The sequence below is a fragment of the Miniopterus natalensis genome, chromosome 15 (genome assembly GCF_054644295.1).
Source record: "Miniopterus natalensis isolate mMinNat1 chromosome 15, mMinNat1.hap1, whole genome shotgun sequence".
NCBI classification, from domain to species: domain Eukaryota; kingdom Metazoa; phylum Chordata; class Mammalia; order Chiroptera; family Miniopteridae; genus Miniopterus; species Miniopterus natalensis.
In genome coordinates this window covers 21491120-21505800 of record NC_142095.1, presented here as the reverse complement: position 1 = coordinate 21505800, position 14681 = coordinate 21491120, and the positions used below count along the sequence as shown (strand labels likewise).

The 14681-nt window shown below is 41.2% G+C and overlaps 1 protein-coding gene across 4 annotated transcripts; it reads right to left on the bottom strand.

Moving 5' to 3' along the window:
- Positions 1–1259: 1259 nt before the first annotated feature.
- On the bottom strand, positions 1260–14673 carry METTL6 (methyltransferase 6, tRNA N3-cytidine). 4 transcript variants are annotated; one of them, XM_016224390.2, is made up of 6 exons: positions 14528–14673; positions 13420–13788; positions 12603–12722; positions 8296–8466; positions 3113–3254; positions 1260–1830 (listed from the first exon to the last, which is right to left on the bottom strand). In XM_016224390.2, exons 2-6 carry the CDS (start codon positions 13642–13644, stop codon positions 1649–1651), a joined length of 840 nt encoding a protein of 279 aa, XP_016079876.1. In that variant the 5' UTR covers positions 13645–13788; positions 14528–14673; the 3' UTR covers positions 1260–1648. The 4 variants fall into 4 exon arrangements, with proteins under 4 accessions (XP_016079876.1, XP_016079874.2, XP_016079873.2 ...); XM_016224388.2 differs by having other exon boundaries at positions 1262–1830; positions 12588–12722; positions 13420–13792; positions 14528–14672; XM_016224387.2 differs by having other exon boundaries at positions 1262–1830; positions 12588–12722; positions 14528–14672.
- Positions 14674–14681: the final 8 nt, after the last annotated feature.

Below are 14681 nucleotides of genomic sequence, written 5' to 3'. Positions count from 1 at the left end.
GCATTAGGCAGTTCTGGGGCTGAAGCTGGTGTGGGATTCGTTTGGTAGAGGGGACTCAGAGGGAGGACCCTGGACTGGAAGAGGAGAGCGTTGGCCTGGTCCTGGCTCTCCCTTAAACTGCTCAGAGGCAAGGCTTGACTCTCACCTGTAAGGCCCACAAGCATCTATCCTATAGGTCCATCTTCTTTACTAGTTGATTTCAATGAATAAAACACTGCAAAGGACGGACTCTACTATGATCAGTTTTGCTTTCACCTAGTGTAGCCATCTTTCAGCCTTCACAAGAAGAGGAGAAAAATATATAAAGCAACAGGCCAGCAAGAGATGACAATTCCTCTTGCTTCCCTCTCTCCATAGGCCCCTCCTAGGAAGTCAAGGACAGGTGGCAGTGAGGACACCCAGAGTTGGAGACCCACTGTCTTTCTGTCTTCTCACCAGGATTTATTCCAGTTGTGCAAAATGCCATGACTATTATCCAGCCCCTCCCACAAGGACCCCTCCTCGTCAGGTATGGATGGGGTTGAAGGATCCTAGCTTTCAGCATGTGCAGTTCAGTCAATATGCTCAAGACAAATATTCTCTTACCAGCTTTCTGCAAAAAGTGAAACATAAGGGCTCACAGGATCACCTTTAGTAGCAGGCCAAAAGAACCTGGATTATATTTCATGAAGTAAAAGTCATTGTATGAGAATGTTTGGGAAACAGATCAGCAAACCAATTTCAGGATTTTCCCCTGTTCTACCAAATACTAGCTATGTGACTTTGGCCATGTCAGTCGTTTACCTCCTAACCACTGCTTCTTCATTTTCCAGCAGCGAGTTGGGACAGTCCATTCACGGTATTTCTGGAGAAACCGCATTGGGCAGATGAGGAGAGGGGGAAGGCACAGGTAGTGGCCTTCCCTTCTCTTCCTTGGGGCAGTGTGGCAAGGACTGGCCCAATTATAGAGGTCTCAAATTATGTAGGGAGCCCTGGCCAAGGTTGTGGGTTTGACCCCTGGTCAGGGCACATACAAGAATCAACCAATGAATGCATAAATAAGTGGAGCAACAAATTGATGCTTCTCTCTCTTTCCCTTTCTCTCTAAAATCAATAAATTAAAAAAAGAATTAGTCCGGGAGCCACAGTGGGTTCTTGAGACAGAGCAAAAGTGGCATTTGTGGGACACTGGTCTTGAAGAGGAACACAGATGAACTGAAGCGGAGAAAAAGGGGCAAATATGAGACACTGGAAAAAGAAGAAAGAACACTCCTTCAGGCTAAACACACAGGCTTTGTTATTTTAGTCTATTTGGCCTCATTTTCTACAGGCTTGTCTGACACACTGCACATCAGAAGCACAGACTCACATGAGTAACAAAGAATCTCTCTTAAGTGCTACCAGGTCCTTAAGCTTCCCTTCGGGGACTTTTACAGTTGAACAACATGGCTAAATTATACCAGAGAACTTCTTTTACTTTTCAGGGCTTGCAATTTTATTTGCTTTTGCATTTCTATAATACGCACGCACACACGAATTTGCCACTTTTTAATACAAAAATTATATGTACTCATTAAAAAAGTTAAAATATAAAAATACACAAAATAAAAAGAGTGACTCTAAATATTCCTCAAGGGGAAGCATAAAAGTCAACCTTGTGAAAGAAAGGTCAGGACTTGTCACTTGGGCCCAGGGTCACAGGAGTTAGGTTCTTTGGAGACTTTTGGAATTTGCTCTGAAGGAAAACTCTTGGCACACACAGACCTTCTTTTTTGTTCACTGTCTCACGGAACACATACTCGTTCACCACTTCTTCATAACCCGTGTCCCTGAAAAGCCGAGCCAGGAATTCTGTAAAACAAGCAGATCAGCGATGCTCGGGACTGATATCATATTTGCTTTGTGGTGGGGTAGGGAGGAGGGCTGGAGGGCTGAGACATATTTGTTTTTAATGTAATGAAAACGTCAATGCTAACATAACACTTAAAGAGGGCTTTGTTTTGGAAAGTAACACATTCCTACTTCTCATCATCTTGCACCCAAATGGAACCCCAACTAAAATGTAATCAGAAGAGTGTAAGGACATGCCCATCTTGCCCTATTATGAGTCCCCAAATGCAAAAGTCTGAATTAAAAGAAACAAAATGCCAAACTGGCTATATTCAAACAAAGCCTGCATGTGTTCAACTTGTTGATATCAAACACCTCACCTACTAACATGAAGGAGGAAAATCTGTGACCAGTGTGGGAAAAGAAGTCATCTGGTGGTGATATACCCCAAGGAAAATTTAACCCAAATAACACAACATGTCAAATGAAACAAACAGAATAAATGGTTATGTAGCAAAAATAAAGACTCCTGCTAAGAGCATGACTCCAAACACTGCTCTGAAACACTTTACAGATACTGCTGCATCTTCTCAATTACTTATAACTGGTTTAATCAAATTTCATGATTCAGAAACATTAGAACAATTTTTAATTTTCACCTGACATTTTTTTATGACTTTTCAGTTTGAATGGTAATCACTCATTTTTCATTCAGAACCCAAAATAATACTTTATTTCAAGAAATACAAATGTTTATAAAAAACAGAACTTAAGAAGGTAATTATCTTATGGTCCAGATTAAGTAGGTTTAAAACTCATGCTTAAAATACCAAAAAGACAAAAATGATGTTCAGTGTTTGGATGTTTTCAATAAAAAAATGACTTTTTAAGGACCCCTCTATAGTAAATTTGTGTGTTTCAATATAGATCCAATCACTTTTATAGAAAAAATGTTTCTTCGTGACCTGGGAAAGTAATCACAAGGCAATATACTGTCCCATTTCCTTTATTTTTGACTGAACAAAGTGAAGACGATCCTGAGTTGCCCTCCCCCTTTTCCAGCACAGTTCCTGGTAGGGTATCCACATGGCACGGCAGAGCCTATCCCTTAACCCAGGCTACCTTGAAACCGTCCCAGAGGCCTGTGAGCTCACCATGGCCAGGGGCTGTGTCTATGTTGTCCCAGGTGCTAGGTAAGGGTCTTGGGCTTGTGGGCTAAGTAGAGCCATCCCCACCCCCAACCAATAGTACAGTGATAAGGTAATCAAGTAACACAAATAAAGACAGAGTCCATTAATCTCACCATCAGTAAAAAAATATGATCTGGTTCCGTCTTGTCTAACATAAAAGTTTTCTCCAAGTTTGCTGCCGGCTTTAAACCTGAGCATGGCATGATCATATAGCCCATAGTCGCGAAACAGGACACTTTTGCCTGGTTTTAATACCTACAAAGCAAAATCAGGTTGTATATAACTCTGGGGAATCCAGCCAAATAAAGCTTACTATAAAGGATAATCTGATTAACTCAGAGATTAAATTAATTTACACTTATGATAATTAGGAAAGGGGTCAGACTGAAATATCCGTAATATGAAGGGAAAAGCACCTGCTAATCTAAGGTATATTCAGGCTTGGCAGCATGCCCATAAAGGGGCACTTGAGCACTTACAAGAGCACTCTGGAAGGTCCAGTGTCACACAAATAAAATGTTAAATATATTAAACAAAACAGTCTTATCCTCATTAAAGCATGTTCTTCCAACATTTTATTAGCCACCTCCTAGTACATGGCCCTGTAGTCAAACTGTCTCTTTAAAAAACTATGATGTCATTTTGGCTTTTTACTGATTCCACTGGTTTTCCTTGCTTGGAGTCCCAGCTCTGGCTTCACTGTGCTACAACTATGTACAGCATGCTTACCATGCTAATAACTGACACACGCCCAGCACTGTATAGCTACCAGACATTGTCTCGCAGGATCTTCATCCAGTTCTGAGAGGAAGGAAGGAATGAGTCTGGTTATTATCCTCACGTGAGATGAGGAAACTGACATCAGAAGAGGTAAGTGACTTGCCTATGATCACGCATCAGCTACTAAGTGGGGGAGTCAGGACCCACACTTGGGTCAAAAGGCATCATAATATAGAATCAGAAACATCTGTTAGCCCTGGGATGTGTGTGTGTGCGCGCGCGCGCGGTGATGGTGGTGGGAAGGTCATTCCAATTCCAATGACACTACTGACAAGAAAAGAGGGGCTGCGAGGGGAGGAGTAACAGTATTCTTCTCACACTGTGCTGCAGTCTTGATGTGAGGAGGAGTGGATCAGGCCCGGGCAGCAGTGTTGGGAAGGGGTTCAATGTCAGGCCCTCGCTAAAACCTTTCAGAGGGAAGCGTCACAAGGCAGATGTCTCAAAAACTGGAACATAAGATCAGCAGGGAGTGGGTATAACTGCCACCATCTTACAAAGCAAATAGCCACATGCCTTTCAGGATGAAAAGACAGTGATACACATTGGGACACTTTTTTTAAAAATCTTCACCTGAGGATATTTTTTCCATTGCTTTTTCAGAGAAAGTGGAAGTGAAGGAGAGGGAGAGGGAAGGAGAGAGAGAAAAAGAGAGAGACAGAGAGAGAGAGAGACATCAATATGAGAGACACACATCAAGCCTGCAACTGAGGTATGTGCCCTTGGCTGGAATCAAACTCAGGACCCTTAAGTCTGCAGGTTGATGCTCTAACAGCTAAGCCAAACCGGCCAGGCTGGGACACTTTTTATGTGAAAATTCTTTCAAATGGTACTAACATTACCAAATTAGAGTGGACTTCAAAGGGGGAACTAATCTTATTAACTCTTTTTCTGACCCATCACATCAACAAGATAACTTTTAAGACATGACACATACTACCTATTATAGATATTTAATGTACTTTAACGTATTTCTTTTCTGAATAAAATATAAAATACTGTCCATAATACTTTCAAGTGTGCTAGCAGATTCTCTCATTTAATAAATTCTGATCAATACTAGCATGCATTTTAAATATTGTCAGTAAACAGCCTCTTGGATAAAAAACATTCTTGCCTTGATCAAAAATGCCAAGTTTTAAAATGTGAATAATTGGGGGGAAATTCTGAAAAATTTAGCTCATATGAGAAAGATGACTTCTTCAATTCAGAAGAAGGCAATGCTGCATGGGACAGTGGAAAGAGCGCTCACTGAGGAATCTGGAAATCTTGCTTCATATTGCAATTCTTCCATTAACTAGTTGAATGACCTTGGGCAAGTAATTTCATCCCTCTGTATATGTTTTCTCGTCTGTAAAATAATAATTACGATACTAACGGCTCCTTTGATCATGGCACTGTATAGCTAACTAGGCATTTCTCAGTGTTAGGTTCTTTCAGTCTCCTAATAACTCTGAGAAGTGGGTAGGTTAGGTCTATTCTACCCACTTTACAGTACCTAAGGCTCAGAGTAAAATGATTTGTCTGAGGTTTCAAGGCAAGTTGGTGCCACAGGGTATAACAAAATCCAAGCGTTCCAATGACAAATTTGGTCTATTTTTACTTCACCATTATATTCCAAAAATGAGGGAATTCAACTTTAAGGTTTTCTTTTAGTTTAAAATTATGTGGTTTTTAAATTTCTCTGGTATTAACATCCTGGAGTAATTAGATCTACATTGCAATAGCTTTTGTAACTCTTTTAATATTTTCTTAATTAGACAATTATATTATCAGAAAATAGTAAGTTTTGTTTCTTTCTCATCCTCAAATCTTTTCTCTTCTTGTCTTTTTGAGCTGACTGAGCCCTCCAGTATAATGATGAACAGAAGTACTGGCAGTGGGCACCCTCATCCCCATGAAGTTCCTGACATTCTTTACTCTGTTCTAACTGCTCCCTAACACCCTGAAACCTTCATCGTTGAAATCACTAGTATCCACAACACCTTCTGAGTGTTCCCTTCATTCCTGTGCTCACAGAAACTGACTGTCCCGAGGACAGTTTTCCTGCAACCTCTGGTCACGGCTGTTTCCTCCCCTTGCCCTTGTACACTGGGCTGGGAGGCCTCGCTGGTTTCCTGCCCCGCTCCTCACCGCTACTTTCTGTGCATTTTCCTTTCTCCTCCCTAAACGCCCCAGCTCTGAACCTTGTCTTTAGATTAAATCACCCACCACCCCTTACTGATACCGCCGGCTCTTAGTTACACAGCCATGTCCCTTCATTTCCCGACAGTAGTCTCTTCTCAATACTATACCATTCTTAATTCTGGTCAATTTCAATATACATGTGAATTATCCTTCCAAATATGCGGGCTTCTTCATGATTCGAGCTTCTCTTCCAAATATCTTGTCCCCCACCCTACTTAAACCACTCACTCCCATGATAATGTCTTATGGCCTTGTCAACACTAAAAGTATAAGCCCTCCATACCCTCAAGGTCATCCAGGTCACTCTCATTAGCTCTCTCTAGTTCCCCATCTTTAATAATCCTTCATCCTCGCCTAGACCTTCAAACCAGGTGATCCTACCCTCTCTTTGCTGATGCCCTCTCTTTTCTCTTTACCCGGCTTAAGTTCCATGCCCATTTATTGGTATATGCTGGGTTCTCATCTGCTCAGATACCAGGGGCAGGAAAAGGAGAGGTTAAGGAGAAAAAAAACCTTACAAAACCTCAGAAGGCTAACACCAAGGTGGCAATATCTGAATATTTTTTAAAGCATTGTTTCAAGTCAGAATAATTATTCCCCAACAGGTTTCCAGTGTCTTAAAATTTCTACCTACTTTTTAAAAACAATTAAAATCAGGGTTAAATTTTAATGTATAGCTCTAGATACGTGGATGCTCTCTTACCTAACATCTGCCTTTTCAACTTCGGAGTGCTCTCCTCTCCCTCTGTAGAGCAGACCGACTGGAGGCCATGACTCACTGGGCAGGTGAGGCCTACAGGCTTTGGACTGGGCACATGTTACTTTAGTGTCCCCAGGTGAGCTGCAGCATTACCACTGGTCACTTGTGTTTGTTCCCACACTTGCTTGTGCCGGCTGTACTTGGATTTATAATTACATATGAGTACATAAACAATGCAATATAAATGTGAATAGAAAGCATTTTATTTTCTATGAAAAGTATGTTGAATACTTTGGGGAAATTTGATAAAGAAACATTGAACAAACTGCCATTTAGTTAGGTGTGGGAGATTTGACTGTGAAAGCCTGGGTAAGAATAGAAAATAATCTGCCCTATATTACTTTCCAACTGCTTTTAAGTTCTTCCTCCACTTTTAAAGAAACCAAATTCAATTTTAATTGTAGTTCATGTAAGAGAGATAATGGCCCAAACTCAAGAGAAAAGGCCTTGGCTCCACATCTAAGGAGTGATAAATGAATATTAATATATTTTAAGTTACAATAACATGATTAAGGTAAAAATTTACCATTTTTATGATTTATTAATTTTTAAATTAAGGTCATTACCAATTGTCTGTATAGATAAGAGAGCTTCTACTGTAGTTTACAAAGTATCCTCATACATGACCTCACCTGCATCTCACGTTAACTCTGTGAGCAAGACACACCCCTATTTTACAGACAAGGAGACTGAGGCCCAGGGAAGGGAAAGGAGGTGGCTTATCTTGAGTCACAGGAGTTACAAGTGAAGCTTTACTTCCTGAGTGCTATCGCGGCCTCCTGGTGGCCACGGCACTTTGGGTTCTCCCCATTTGAATAGCAATGATGGCAGTAACAACAAAACAACAGCTGGCTTTTAAAGAGTACTCACCATGTTCCAGACATTGTGCTAAGCACTTTATACATATCTCACATATTCTTACCCAAATCCCAAGATCTAGGAACTATTATCTCAACATTTCTACAGGTAACAAAACTGAGGCTCAGGGAGGTAAAGGAACTTACCTAAATAGGGAAGCCATATTTTGACTCTAGGCACTCTGACTCCCGACTGTGTGCTCTTGACCACTGAACCACACTTCCTCTCACTTTACAGCCGGACTCCACAGATCCCAGGTAAAAATCATCCTTGCTCTGTCCCACTGGCGTGGCTCAGCAGTTGAGCATCAACCTATGATCCTGGAGATCATGGTTCAATTCCCAGACAGGGCACATGCCTGGGTTGTGGGCTCGATTCCAAGTGGAGACAGCTGATCAATGACTCATCATTGACGGTAATATCTCTCTCTCTCCCTTACTCTCTCTGAAATCAATAAAGATATATTAAAAAAAAAAAAATCATCCTTGCTCCAAGGCTGGCCAAACTCCAAAGAGCAGTGATGGACACCAGACAAATCAAAGTTTAGGGTGGATGTTTTTTTATTCAGGAGAATCCCTTTCCATACATTGCCTACACAGCCTACCTAGTGAGAATGGGGGCTCTTGGACCTAGACAGTGCATGAGCCTCAAAGAGAAGGTAAGCAAGAAGACTGAGATGTCCAACCTCTCAAGTGCAGGCTCCAAATCACTAACCTTGTAAATGTTTTGTAAGACAAGGTGCATCTTATCAGGGTGAACAGCAGAGAGCACAAATATCAACATGACAACATCCACAGACTCTGGGGGCACGTGTTCCAGAAGGTCATCTTTAGTTAGATCACACTGGAATACCTTGCATCTTTCTGAGTCATATAAAGGATTTTGCTAAAGAGGGGAAAACACAAAAGAATGTTAATGCAACATCCATGTTACACATATAGAAAAATACATCCTCAAGAGAAGATCCTCTTTCTACTTATGAACTATTGCACAGAAATCACTGATCACTTTGTTATGGGTAAACTGAGTAATGAACCATCTGCACATGAAAGCATGCAATATTCAACATGGCTATGAGGGCAAGATTTCATTTTAACAAATCACTTTTAATTGAAAAGAGAACAGAATATATTCAAAACTGAGCATTTTAGAAGCATATACTTCCAGAGGGACAATAATCCACAACCGGCCTCTGTTTCCTTAATTCGCTTTTGAATCATCCACTACAAGACTAAATCCTACAAGAAGTCCTTCCAGCTCCCCTTGGGATGCTCCCACGGTTCTTCTGGGTTTATTTTTCCTTGATACAGCAAGCTAAACAAACCTAAATTCTTTTTACTACAAGTGTGTTCCTGGTACATTTTGGTTGGTGGGTTTCAACACATGTATAAACGCATTATAAAGAAAAATATTAAACTTTTCTTTAATGTAAATAAGGACCTGAATAAACCAAGACACATAAAAAGTTACTGGATGGGAAAATTCAATATTGAAAAGATGCCAATGCTACCTATCATTCCACTTTAAAATCCAGTGCAATCTCAACTGAATCCTAGTAAATTTCTAGAAACTTGACAAGGTAAATCTAAGTAATCTAGAAGTGAAATCTTTAGGAATAGCCAAGTCAATTTTTAAAAATGAAGAACAATGAAGAAGAAGGTACACTACTGGACATCAAAACATTACAAAGTGTAATACTAATGTGGTTTGAGAATGGGAGCAAACAGATACTGAGAAAGAAAAGTCCCAAACAGACCCATGTATATGGAGAAATTTAGTACTGGCTATGAAAAAAAGATATGTGACAAAGATAACGATTAAATTTATAAAATGGTAGATAACAAAGGTAACAATGATCAGGAAGAAGTAAATTTTTCATTCAATTTATTGTGTTTTAACAACTAGCTATCCATCTGTATTAAAAGACAACTAGCTACAAAGATGAATTAAAGGACTTCCAGTTTCAGTTCAGGGATGTACAGAGGAGGAAAGATGTAGCTCCCATCCTTACAATAAGAAAAAAGCTGAACAGCCCAGCCCAGCTGGCATGGCCCAGCGGTTGTGCATCAACCTATGATCCAGGAGATTGGAGTACAATTCCCGGTCAGGGCACATGCCCGGGTTGCGGGCTTGACCCCCAGTGGGGAATGTGCAGGAGGCAGCCAATCAATGACTCTCTCATCATTGCTGTTTCTATCTCTCCCTCTTACATCCTCTCTCTGAAATCAATAAAGACATATTAAAAAAAAAAAAAAAAGCGGAATAGCAGAGTAATGACTTTTTTGTGAACCCATCAAAGAACAGAGGTCAAAGAACAACCATCCTTCCTAAAATCTGGAGAGAGACAGGTAACTTTAGGGAAAGACGGGACCTAGGCATTTGCTTACCTGAGGCAGAAGCCTCCAGAATGGAAAGATAAAACTAGAAATATGAGAAATTGCAAGAGACTGAGTGTGGATGTTACAGTGGGAACTTCCTGGGGGCTGAAGCCATGGGGATAGTTCCCACCCTTTTGCAGGGGTTTCCGCCAGAAACATCAGCAGACTTTCAGAGAGGACAGTGTTCTTTCTGGTGCTGAACTTTCTCAATGTGAGAAAGATATATTGATTGGTTGCCTCCTGCAGGGCCCAAACTATGGCGAGGGCCAGGGATCAAACCTGCAACCTAGGTATGTGCACTTGACCGGGAATTGAACCTACAACCCTTCAGTGTGGGGGCCTAAGCTCTAACCACCAAGCCACACCAGCCAGGGCAAAGACATTATATTTTGCCTATAAGACTGGGAGATATAAAAAAGACTGATGTCAAAGCAAGCAGGGGGCACTTAGCAGATTGAAGATCTCTGTGCCTTCCACAGCTGGTGGTGGCTTCCCACCTCCCCCCACGCTCTTCCATTTCCCTGCTGCACAGCCTTGTAAAGAGTAAACTCCGAGTGACAACCTATCTTCCAAACAGAGCCCCAATGCTGTGCCTGACCTGGCAGGAAAGTTTCCCAACAGCCAACAATTCCCAGGAGACATGAACCCTCCATTTCTCCCCGGCACTCTGGGCAGCCGGGGCTGCAGACAACCCACAGATCCTCTCCAAGCCCATGGTCTTAGTATGCTCCCTGAGTGAAGCACAGATGGGCGACTTGTCTCATCCTTCCCTCCCTTCCCGTCCTCTTCCCCACCGTCAAATGTTGAAGACATAGAGAAAAAGGTATCCTTATATTATTAGTGAACTTATGAACTGGTATTAAGGTTCTACAAGGAAATTTGGCATTACCTACTATTTCCTATTATAACTTAAACGTGTATACTCTTTATTCCATTATTCATCATAGACAAATGTGTACATGTGCTTTGGGAGCATGTGTATAATGCTGATTACATTAACCCTACTTATAAGAGCAGAAAATTAGGAACAATTTAAACAAATAACAACAGAGTAATTGTTAAAGTACGGTATATCCATTCTATGGAATACTACAATAGGTAAATAAAATGTGGTAGACCCTGGGGGCTGGGTGAAAAAGGCGAAGGGATTAAGAAGTACAAACTGGCAGTTATAGAACAGTCATCGGGATTACAGCATAGGGAGCATAGTCAATAATATTCGAATAACAATGTATATCAGATGGGCACTAGATTTATCGGGGTGATCACTTCGTAAACCTGAATCATAAACCTGAAACTAATATTGTACATTAACTGCAACTGAAAAGTAAAAAAATTTTTTTTAAATGTGGTAGATATATATGTACTAAAATGAAAAACTCTGCAAGATATAATGTAGAATGAGAAAAGCAAGGCATAGGACAATGTGATACCACTATTAAACAAAAAGTCTAATGAATGCTAAAACTGTGAAAGGCCAATGGAAAACTAGATTTTTGCCCAAGTATCCTCCACATATATGTTAATGGCAAAAGGGAAATATTTGTAAAACGAAGGAATTGGGTAGTTACTACCTTAACCCAGTGATCAAAGCTAGCATCACCTTATAGTAAGATTACCAGACATTATTGCCTCCTGACAGGATGCAATATGAAAGATATAACATCACCTATTATTTTGGCAAAACATAATTTACAGGATTTAACTCTAACTTCTAGTTTATAGCAAAAATAGGGGAAAGAGGAACAAGTTAAACAATGATACAAAGAAACATTTTGGAATGTGGGACCTCATTACCAAAAACAGCTTGTTCTCCAAAAACTCAGTGACAGTGCGAAAAAAGACCAACGTGAAGGGCAGGAATGTTTTAAGCTAAGGAGATTTAAAGTACATAATGAAGTATAAGATGAAGTCCTTGATTAAATACAGCTATAAAAGATACCTGGGCCCGGCCGGGCGTGGCTCAGCAGTTGAGCATCGGCCTAGCACCCAGGTGATCAGGGTTCAGTTCCCGGTCAGGGCACATGCCCGGGTTGTGGGTTCAATCCCAGCTGGGGGTGTACAGGAGGCAGCCGATCCATGACTCTCTCATCATTGATGTTTCTATCTCTCTCTCCCTCTTCCTTCCTCTCTCTGAAATCAATAAAGATATATTAAAAAAAAAAAAAAAAAAAAGATACCTGGGACTATTTGGGGAAATCTGAATCTGGATTGGGCATTAATGACATCAAGGGATTACAGTTATTTTTGTTAGATATGTTTTCTGGTCATGTAGAGAAAAATCTCATTGAAGATGTATGCAGACATGTTTTCAGTGAAATGTAATTTACTTTAAAACAGCTCAGCAAAAACAAAGTCTATAAAGCAAATGAGACAAAATGCTGGCAATCACTAAACTTGGTATAAATAAGTATTTGGGTGTCGTTATGGTATTTCCTTCTACTTTTCTGAATAAAGCTGTCTTTCTATATGTATTATATATGTATGTAAATGAAAAACTACATTTATTATGATCATGGGGGTTAGCTTCAGGGAGAGGACTGAAATTAGGCAAATGGGTATAAAGCGTAGGTTGAATAAATTTAAAAATCAACCAGAAACATAACAATACATGAATGGTGCACCAACCTTGACATACTCAACTGCTCTTGGAGAAAAATCACAGGCATAAGCATAGATATTTAGATCTTCTTCTAAAAGTGGGAATAAACAGTTCCCAACCCCACAGCCAGCTTCAAGCACAGTCAATTTTTGATCTTCAAACTGAGGAAAAAGAACCGAAAGTTAGAGTACAGTATGTTTGCATAATGAAGAAATAAAAAGGTCCAGGACATGAAAGACAAAGTCTCTGCCCCCAGAGGCAATAAGAAAGTAAACTGATAACCAAAAGCTAACACTGACATCTCAATTTGTTGTCTAACACTGGGCAGTTTGGTGTGGAGAAAACACAGTATAATGGCCAAGAAACAGGCTTTGAGGCTAAAAGGCTTGCACTCAATCCAGACTCCTTCCCTCGCCTGTTCTCTATTATTGGACAACTCAGTTAAATAGCTTTGTGCCTCAATTTCACCAGTAAGTGGGGTTAACACTCATGCCTACTTCATAGTGCCATTATAAAGCCTAAGTTATAGATGTAAAGTTCTAGAAAAGGGCCATGGTAAAGTGTTCATCATCATCATCATTATGAATCTGCCACTGAAGTTCTTCAGTATGAACTTAATATTTACAACTTTCAGATTAGCTTTAAAGAAACAGAAATGCCCACTAAAGTTCTTTTTCCGATGTATTATACAACCCAGGAACTACTAAAACTGCTTGAGACCAGTCTATTTCTCTCTAAGGTACAAATCATTCTGATAGACTTCATGAATTCTTTACCTCACTTCCATAAAAATGCAATGAAACACTCCTTTTCTTCACATTTTAAGTGAAGAACAGCTCGAATAAGGTTTAGCATTACCTCCCTACATGATTTGAGCTCCTCAAACTCTCTGGTGGTCCAGTGTCTGTCTTTGAAGAAATTAGTACTATTTCTTTTGTAAAAAAGATCCCAGTTCTTCTGAGCCTCTCTTTCCAGTTTTTGCTGTTTAAAATCAGACACTAAAGCTTGGTCTCTTTTCAGTTTCTCTTCTTCTTCAGAGCTGAGAATCCTTGCTTGCAGCCCTTTCCTTTGCAAAGATGCCATCTCATAAGTTGATGGTAATATATTTCATAGTGCTGAAGACTCTCCATCCAGGAATAATTTGAGGAATCCACATTTATTCTGCAGACATAGGCAGGGTTTTCTCAAATGTGGTTTTAGGCTGGGTTCAAGGCTCAGGCAACATTCCTACCTTGCAGAAAAAGAATGAGATTCTAGTCAGCGATTCCAGACCAGGTCTTTAAGAGGCCGAGTTAGTGGTTCTAGGACAGATCTTTCACCAAACAGTTCAATTCACCAACCATTTACTAGTGCTGACTCTACACAAAACCCTGCCTGCTATAGAGGACAGGTCACAAAGAAGATCAGGACAAAGTCCCTACCATCAGAGGGCTTACAATCAGTGGCCCGGGACCCTCATGCACAGAACTCTAATTCAAACCACAATAAGTTATCTATTAAAATAAATCGGTTTCGTTTGGGAAAAGGACACTCCCAAGAACTGGCTGAGAAACCTTGGAGAGAAAAATACTCATTAATTTCCGGGGCGACTTAATTTGAGGGGTGACTTCACCACCACAACTGCCCGGATTGGATGCGGGTGGTCAACTGCCAGACAGGAGTGGGGTCATCGTTTCCCAAAAATCGGAGACTCGGTTTTTTCGGGGAAGATAGAGCTACTCGGGGTGGCCTGAGTCTCTTATCGCACTCACAAGAAGTTCTCTCACAACCAGGGACTGGGGCCCTGGCACAGCCGACCCCGCGCGAAGGGGAGGAAGAGGCCGAGCGACGCGGCCGTAGGATTCCGAGGATCCGTCCCGGGAGACTCTGGATGAACCGGGCTGACTGGGCCGCTAGGGCCTGAGGAGAGCCAGTCACACTGGCCCTCAGACCCGCGCCCATCTAGCCCGCGGCGCTCTGGGCTCACCGTCATCAGTTCCCAGCTTCACTCGGAGGGGTAGGGCCGGGCGCACTCAGCCCTCAGCCAGGCCCGGGCCTCGGAAGCAGAACTGGGGAGCCGCAGCGAGAAAACCCCTGAGCCTGGACACGCCGGCGTGGAGGACTTCAGGATCCCGGCGGAA

Bases quoted from the DNA above. Each gene is read 5' to 3' on its own strand.
- METTL6 (XM_016224388.2), bottom strand. From the start codon at position 13,644: ATGGCATCTTTGCAAAGGAAAGGGCTGCAAGCAAGGATTCTCAGCTCT. The intron at 3,255-8,295 runs GTTAGTGATTTG...TTTGCTTTGTAG, and splicing joins TCTTACAAAACATTTACAAG to GTATTAAAACCAGGCAAAAG. The intron at 1,831-3,112 runs GTGAGATTAATG...CTTGTTTTACAG, and splicing joins ATCATATTTTTTTACTGATG to AATTCCTGGCTCGGCTTTTC.